The sequence below is a fragment of the Danio rerio genome, chromosome 19 (assembly GCF_052040795.2).
Source record: "Danio rerio strain M-AB ecotype USA chromosome 19, GRCz13ab, whole genome shotgun sequence".
NCBI lineage: Eukaryota > Metazoa > Chordata > Actinopteri > Cypriniformes > Danionidae > Danio > Danio rerio.
Window position 1 is genome coordinate 7,162,501 of NC_141039.2, and position 8,755 is coordinate 7,171,255.

The 8,755-nt window shown below is 38.6% G+C and overlaps 1 protein-coding gene and 1 long non-coding RNA gene across 3 annotated transcripts in view; one reads left to right on the plus strand and one right to left on the minus strand.

Moving 5' to 3' along the window:
- The window catches only part of erf (Ets2 repressor factor), a 52,099-nt gene extending 45,176 nt beyond the window's left edge, over window positions 1–6,923 (minus strand). Inside the window, exon 1 of one of the 2 annotated variants that reach the window (XM_087294612.1) lies at window positions 6,390–6,923. In XM_087294612.1, the coding sequence (XP_087150738.1) occupies window positions 6,390–6,411 (22 nt within the window). In that variant the 5' untranslated portion in view covers window positions 6,412–6,923. The remainder of the gene's footprint in view (window positions 1–6,389) is intronic. The other variant, NM_001044927.1, reaches the window with a different exon arrangement.
- LOC147832449 (uncharacterized) overlaps window positions 1–6,937 on the plus strand; it is a 7,342-nt gene extending 405 nt beyond the window's left edge. The window contains exons 1-3 of the long non-coding RNA XR_015516437.1: window positions 1–1,598; window positions 1,768–2,467; window positions 2,513–6,937. The exon at window positions 1–1,598 is cut by the window's left edge and continues 405 nt beyond it. This is a non-coding gene — a long non-coding RNA (uncharacterized LOC147832449). The remainder of the gene's footprint in view (window positions 1,599–1,767; window positions 2,468–2,512) is intronic.
- Window positions 6,938–8,755: the final 1,818 nt, after the last annotated feature.

Here is an 8,755-nt window from a genome sequence, read left to right on the forward strand (position 1 = left end):
AAGGGCATTCGCTATGAAAAACATATGTTGGAATAGTTGGCGGTTCATTACACAGTGGCAACCTCTGAAAAAGAGACTAAGCCGAAGGAAAATGAATAAATAGTGATGATAAATCAAAATCAGGAGTAATCGAAAGCTGCGATCGCCATCAACATTGTCAGGAAAACATTGTTCTGTGATTAGTAGTAAATCTCCTTCAAAACCCAGATGGCACTCTCGTGTGGAAATTCCAAACACCCATGAAGGAGAAACGGCCAACAACTCCCTATATCGGTTGTTGTTTTATAAACAAGATTTAATGGTTTTCATTGATTTAAACGTGACTAATCATCACATGACTATAGTATCGTCTCACATATGAATTTATTTCAAACACCCGACTTAAGTGATGAAGTGAGTTTAGAGTAAAAACATGTCATTAAATGGGTCATTTTCACATGCTTTTAGGTTTAGCAACTAGGCATCGACCGGTATAGGATTCTGACAGTATGATAACCTTGGATAAAAATATCACGGTTTCACGGTGTTGTTATTACTGCTCTAGAATATTTTCTTTTTAAATGCCTGGGTAAAAAGAAAAGAAAAAAAATTACATTAATATACTTTGCATTTAGAAACATTTGAAATATTTTGGAGCAGTATACAAGCTAGGCTAAATCATTCAAATGAATCATTGACTTATGCTGTCTTCACTGGTTTCTAAAAAACAAAAATAAAATAAAAAAGTAAATAAAAAAACTACTGAATAGTGAACTTAATATAACATAAAACACAACTTTTTTCTGTTTTGTGATGCCAAAAGCAAATTTTCCCAAACAACTAATGCAATAATTAACTTTAGGCTTTGTTCTGCCATTTCAGCTATTTTTAAACTTAAAAACAAATGTCTGAATGTTCCCTTACAGTTCACAACTTTGCTGCGCATGGGCCTGGGCACAAACTCCAAAGGGGAATGCTCTTGAAAATGTCAGGGAAAGTATACACATCGCAAACTCACAAATTGTTACACGAGCGTGACCACACGCACACACCAAAAGGACAGCCAAAGCCACACGCACAGAGACAAACACACAGGGGGAAAAACTGTCAGCCGCAGTCTCGACGAAACCTCAGAGTTCCCACCAAACCGTGGTCTCCACTAGACACAACACTATACAAGTCGCTTGGGCTCAAACCTCGGTTAACAACCTGCTTGGCACAAAGATCCATTCGATACATCGGCACCTGAATTCTGAAACGCTGATTAAAGAAAGGTGTGCCGTTAGATGACAAAGGGCCACCTGAAGCTTACACCACCTGCGAACTATACAGAAACAAAGAAGTTGTCGTATATATTGTGAGCTACATTTCATACCATACCATATTGCTCATGACAAGACAAAAACAACAACAGCTACTGATCTAAGGCTTCAGAGTTCAGACAAGAAAGCAAACACTAAAAGATAAAAAGAAGAAATATTTCCAAAGCCTTTTGAAATAAGATGAGCCATACTATTCAGGTCAGTGATCCGTCTTTTGATTCACTGAAAAAATACCTATTGATTTATGTCGGGACAACATGATGGAATTAAGTTAATTTATTAATTTTACAAATTTAAGTGGATTGAACTCAAAACAATTAAGTTGACCAAAAAAACTTCAAGAACTGTTGCTTAGACTAAAAATGCTTGTTTTAACTACGTATTTAAAATAAGCAGAAACAACACAATATTTTAGATTTTTTTGGGAGCACTTAATTGTTTCATGTTCAATCCACTTAAATTTAAGTTAACTTAATTGATTTGTGTTGGGACAACATGTATGAATTGTGTGGATTGTGTGATTTTTTTTTACAGTGTAAGCTCATTTTAAATAAGTAGTTTGAGCAAGTGCATCTGTCTGCAGACTGCAATACGGGCATAACATGAAGGGGACTAACTTGTAGTAAGTTAGAGAGGCGTAACTTGCAGTTATCGAGATCCCACTGAACCATGCGAGATGTCACAACGAGATGTTGTTGGCAAGATGGTGGAAAGACTTAACAGAGAACATTTCACCAAAGTTTTCTCCAAATGTATCCACAACCAATTAGGGGAAGGTGCAGACATTAATAACTTTGATGGTTGGGTTTAGGGTTGGGGAAGGTGTAGACGTTAATAAATGATGGTTGGGTTAAGGGTTGGGGTAGGTGTAGAGATTAAATATGATGGTTTGGTTTAGGAAGGTATAGACGGTAATAAAAGTGATGGTTGGATTTATGGATGGGGAAAGTGTAGACATTAAGAACTATGATGGTTGGGTTTAGAGTTGGGGAAGGTGTAGACATTAATACCTGTGATGGTTAGGATTAGGGTTTGGGTAAGTTTGGACATTAATAACTATGATGGTTGGATTTAGAGTTGGGGAAGGTGTAGACGTTAATAACTGATGCTTGGGTTTAGGTTTGGGGAAGGTGTAGACATTATTAACGATGATGGTTGGATTTAGAGTTGGGGAAGGTGTAGACATTAATAACGATGACAGTTGGGTTTAGGATTGGGGAAAGGTATAGACGTTAATATCGATGATGGTTGGGTGTAGGGTTGTGGTAGGTGAACATTATTATCTGTGATGTTTGAGTTTTGGTGTGGAGTAGGAGTAGATGTTAATAACTGATGTACAGCGCCATCTTGCCGACAACATAGTTTTGACATGTGGGTCTTCATAATTTCCAAGTTATGCCTCTAATGTACGACAAGTTACGCTTCTGTCTTGCAGTCCGCAGGCAGACCCAAATCAGTTTGAATAAAGCAATTTTTCAAAATGAACAAAGTCATTTTTTGAGTTTTGCAGGGACAAATCTAATAGGATGTTCTACAACAACAGGCAGTCATGAAAAGCTTTCCTACTAAATCATACTGTCTATATTTTAAGCATTAAAAATATATATATTTGAACTAACTTCAAGCTCTGCCAAAGTTACTTTTATTCAAATGGGAAAATAGTAACTCATGGGTCTATCTGATGCAAAACAAAGGTCTGCAGATGGCGTTGAGAAAGCTCCAAATCATCTGGTAGTTGATTCTCTACACTTCTCTTTGGTTAGGGTAATACTCGTAGTATTCTAAGCACATTATTGAGGCGGAAAGTAAATTAACGCACTTTGCTGAAGGGCTAAGCGTAATATATGTGTCGGTGTGGCTGGTTTGATGTTTGTCATATACGGTGTTTCCTGGAAAAAACACAAGCCAGGAAACACAGCCAATCTGCTGAGCCACATTAAAAAAAAACACATCAACCAATCACGTGCACACTTCCTGAGTGACTCGAGACAGTTTATATCATATTAGTAGGCCAGACCGATTACCTGATATGTTAACTTGAAAATCAAGAACAGTTCTCTGCAAGGAGTCTCATTCCCAAACATTTAAAACCCCATGATTTAGAATGAAAATTCCATTTACTCACCCTCAAGAGGTTTTTTCATCTGCTGACAAAAATTATGATATTCTAAACTACGTTGGAGTAGTACAATACTATGAAGTCAAAGGTTAGCAGTTTCCCATTTATTCCAAAATATCATCTTTTGTGTTCAAAACAAAAAACTGGAACAGGTTTTTAACAAGAAGAGGGTGAGTAAATGATGACAGAACTGCTATTTTTGTGTGAACTACCACTTTAAATTCTACACATCTTACAACTAATACTACTAATGCTTACAAAAATGGAAAAAAAAAAAAAAAGTCAAACAAATCCAAATAGCTCCTTCTCGCAAAAAAAAAGGAACACATTCTTGCCAATGGAACAGTGAATCATACCTTGCAGCGAAGAAGAAATTATACACCAACACCTACGCTCAGCCCACCCTGACCCAGACCCTCCTTTGAAAAATAATGGCACCCACCGCCACCCTCCCCAAGCGCTGGCTAATTGCCCATGTGGGTCCCTTAAACTTCATATGCTGGAAGAGACAACAGAGAGCCCGGTTCCAGATGTGAGACCCACATGTGGCAAACTGTTGATATAATGAATAACGCAATTGGAAAATGGCACTGAAAATAGGCCACTATTTGGCCTACAAGGCAGACAGACAGATATCATGCTTAGCTGGGCAAGAGTTGACGGCCAAACAGAGCGCCAAAGTGCAAACAACTGATGCAATGATGTATACGTTTGCATAAACCCTACTGAAAACACATCACAGACTTAAATACAAATGAAACTTCTTTTTCAGGACAAACTTATGTTACAAAATTAATTTTAAAAATCCCAAATGTGTGATCAAAGCAGCAAGACAGTGACTTCATCCAAAGACAATACTATTAACCGGCAGGTAAAATTGCTGGTTTAGGTGACTCTTTAATCCCTTGGGTGGCAAAGTAGCTATTCAAAAGAAAGGGGCAGATCTCATCACTGCAACACAAAGCCTAAGTGACCTAGGCGGGGAACACCTAGCCTAAAAGGAACAATTTGATATCCCACAAAGACTAACAGTACAGCTCATTTCCGTTTACAGAAATGTTTTCTACTATCTGTTTATTTAAATACTGTATAATCTTAGACTAAAGAGTTGGGTGAATGACAAAAACAATGCATATACATGCCTGAGCAACAGGCTGCCCACAACGTGCTCTTAATGGAATACCATGGGTCAATGAAAATGACTAAGATTGAATGTTTTGTGAGGTCTGCTCGGTTTAAAATCCCACTCTGTTTGGAGTTGACTTGAGTAAAGCGTGTGTGCAGAACCCCACCTCTGCACGCCTACACGAAAACGCAGACTTGCGTCCCAGACACGACACACAACATGGAAAACTTCTACCATACCATAAGAAGGCTTACTTTATACTGCAGACCAAATGAGGGGGAGGACGAATGGAAGAATTAGCTAATGGTTTAATGCATAAGACCACGACTTCAGCGTTGGTGGAGCTCAGACACCCAACAGAGACTGAACTGACATGAACTGGCAGCATTTTTCCATACAACCATGTGAATGTTCACAGCGTTACTATGAATCAATGGTATGAAGCACTAAACACAATAGTTACAACAATTCATTTAATTGTATAGTTTTGAGATTAACAAGAGGTGCTTTAAAACTATTGAGAATAGCTAGTGTAAACAATTGAGGTAAAGTTGGTTTTATATTCACACATTCAGACTTTGTGCTTAATATAATTTCAGAAAAGTATTCCTTGCCAATTCTGAATAGTGAAATCATATTAGCAGTCAATGACTATCAAAGTACAGCATTGTTCACAGTCAATTACATAGTGTTAATATTGAAGTCATCCTTGCATGCTAATTCACACTCAATATTCCACATAGCGTAGTAAACAATATATGATGAGCCATTAAATGAATGTGCGAATATCAAACCTACTTTAAATTAATGTGTAAAAACTGGCACAAACACACCATCTTTATCTAGTTAAACTCAATTGTAAAACTTTTATCTTTCATACATTAAAGTTACATACTGTAAAACTGAAAGTAAACACCTAACTCACAACTATGAGGTTACAGAAAAATGTTCTACTTATCAAATAAACAGCAAGTAAAAATGTTTGTCGCTTCTCCGAAAACTATAGCCTCCATACAAAGTAAACAAAGAAAAGTAGGACTTGGAAACAAGGCAGGCACTCTTGTCACACTTTAAAAAAGGACCCTATAACTTAACTTAATTCGAGAGTAAACACAAAGCCAGCTGAAATGTGAAATGTCTTGTGTAAAATCCTCAGGCACACACAGAGAGGCGCTGTGATGGGATGCCACTTTCTCAGGGCCAAATGGCTGAAAGTTGCTCGCAAATGGTGGATGCCATACTGGATCAACACAAGCGGTTATAAAGTCACTTTAACACCTTTCCATTTCCCTAGAGATTAATACAGCTGAAAGCGTAATACACGCATTTAGCATGTGAAACATGTATAAAACACCCTTCACTGTGTAGGTCAGGACGGTTCAAAAGTTGTGAAAACTCATGAACTTCCAAATATCGAGTATTTGTTCCCTAAACACGAACTTTTCGGTTAAGTGAAGAAGTCTTAATGACAGCTAACGAAGTGATGGCTAAAGATTACACATAAACAAACAAATGATATAAACTCATTAAAAACTATCTTAAAGTAGCAGCCTTGTTGTTCATACTTTAAAATTCACAAGCATTTTAAAGCATCGCTTTAAACATTTAGACTCGTGTGTGACTTGGTTCTTTAGCTAAAAAGTACATAACATATGAATATTTTAAACACATCAGCTAATCTGTGGGGAGTTAGCGGGCTGCATTTCGAGAGTGAAACCGACAAACATCTCCAAACTCTCATAAAACTAACTTATTTGTAGATTTGTGGCTGACTTGTTACGCAAATCTAAAGTTGGTTTATATCTATCTGGTGGCGGTGTTGTTGTTGTGTGGCAAAACTTACCCGTATCGCCCGGGGTCTTCATGTTGGAGAGTATAGCCGCTTCGTTAGCAGTCGTGCTAACTGAGAAAGAGTGAGTGAGAAAGAGAGATGAAATTAACTTCTTCCTCTCGGCGAGTTCAGGATCGCGCACGCACACACACAAAACTCCTCTGTAAACTTTTCCTCCTCAAATCCAGCCCCTTCACTCGTCCTCCCCCGGTTTGTTTGTAGTTTAGCTGTTTTGCTTTTCCTCCTCAACGTGGAGGACGCTAGTTGTTGCCTTGTGGCCGGACAGACTCGCTCTTTTACGGTCAGATATCGGAGCGCGTCGTGCCGATGGAGGAGCACCGTGTCCGCGCTGAACTCCTGATTACTTCATAGACGCTGCGAAGTTGCATATTCGAGCCTTCACGCTGAAACACGAGGCGAAGCAGACTGAATCAAAACAAACGAGAAGGCTGAAATGCCCGATCCACTTTTCTCCCTCTCTTTCCACGGACTTTTTCTTTTTCCACTCACTCCGTGCAACTCTCTCTCCCGTCTGCCCCCTCCTCCTCCTCCTCTTTCGGGGTGTCGTGTTTCGTTCTTCCAGCCACACGGGGCCGCCCACGCTGAGCGGGGGAGGGAGGGGAGGAGCGCGCGCGTAGCCACGCCCACTCGCCGTTTGTGTCGGGCTCGCGTCACTGCGGCGTTGCTGCGGAGACCGCCAACGCCGTCCGATCCCGGCCAGCATCGTGAGGTGCCGATGACATGTTGTCCCGCAGAAACAGACCGAAAAACCAATAAAATCTGTCGTCAGCGGTGGTCTCACGTTCCTCACAGTTGACACCACTATAATGAGCTTTGTATTAAGAGTTGTTGTGTGAGTAATAGTTCACACAGAGATTGAAATCTGTTATTGTTTAGTCATCCTCATGTTGTTCCTCACTCAAATGCCTTTTTTTTTCTTCTCAGTGGGACTCAAACTTGTCTGGAGAAGTTTAGCAGATTGTAAGAACTGCAGTGAACGGGGATGAAGTTAGCAACATGAAGGTAGCAACTTTTTTAGCTTGACAACTTTCATTGTGTGGAAAAAAGCAGGTAAGTTATTCCATCAATGAAAATGTTGAATTTGTACGTCTAAAAAGTTGCTAAAAGAATAAAAAGACAACCAACATTCTAGGTATTGACGGTAAGTTTTACCCAAATGAATAATCAAATAAAAACGTTTTTTTAGTTGACCAATCATATGACCACGTAGACCATTTCAATGTGATGATGTTATTGGCCTATAAACATTTCCTGCTTGTTATCTAACTATTTCATAACTGTAACTAGAGGCAAATCAATCGTAATTTCATGTTATAACAGCTATCATAACATTATTTTTGAATATGTGGGTCTTTTTGGATTCTCGGAAGCTGCAGAAATAAAAAATGTAATACAGGAAATACGTTGGGACCATTGTTTTTGTTTACATCGCTCAAAATGGTCTTAACAAGTAATACTAACCAGAGTTAACAGCGAAATCAATATTCCAACAAACAATGTTGTTATACTTTATCATAACAAAACCCTTGGTTAATTATTATAAGGGAAACAACAATCTTTTTGTTAGAGAAAGGCATGGATCCATCAGATGATTGTGTGAAGCTGTCACCATAGGCATGTATATGTAGATGCCACATTGACACATCCCAGCAGGCACACAACATCATAAGATTAGATTAGATTAGATTCAACTTTATTGTCATTACACATGTACAAGTACAATGCAACGAAATGCAGTTTAGGTCTAACCAGCAGTGCAATAGCAGCAAGTGCAGGATACAGGAATAAGTTATAAAGTGCAGTTATAGAAAACTATGGTGATATTTACAGATGGATGTACTATGAACATTATATACAGACGTAAATATTAGGTTACATTTAGGTCGTGACGTCAGGTGACCCAAATTAAATGTCTATCCAGAGTCTAAGCACAACATTATTATGACATCCAATAACAGCGTGAAATGACGTTGATATTTAAGGTTGTATTGGAAAGTGACCAACATCCATAAAGGAACGTCATATTGACATCAAATATGACATTTATTCGTCAGGTATGGCAACTAAAATCCTACATCTAATAGACGTCATTTTGGTAATGGCCACACAACATTAAGCCGCAACATCTTTAGATGTTGATTTTTGGTTAATTTAAGGTTGGATGTTGGACACTAATGTCAGTCTGACAATGAGTTCTGATGTCAACAGGATTCTCATTTCCAAACAAAATGCAACATCCCACGACTCTCGGGCACAACGTCAATCTGACATCTATTAGACGTAGGATTTTTTCTCAATCTGACAAATCTGACATTTGTCAATCTGACAAAGCCTGCCACCTTGGAGAGGTCAACTTT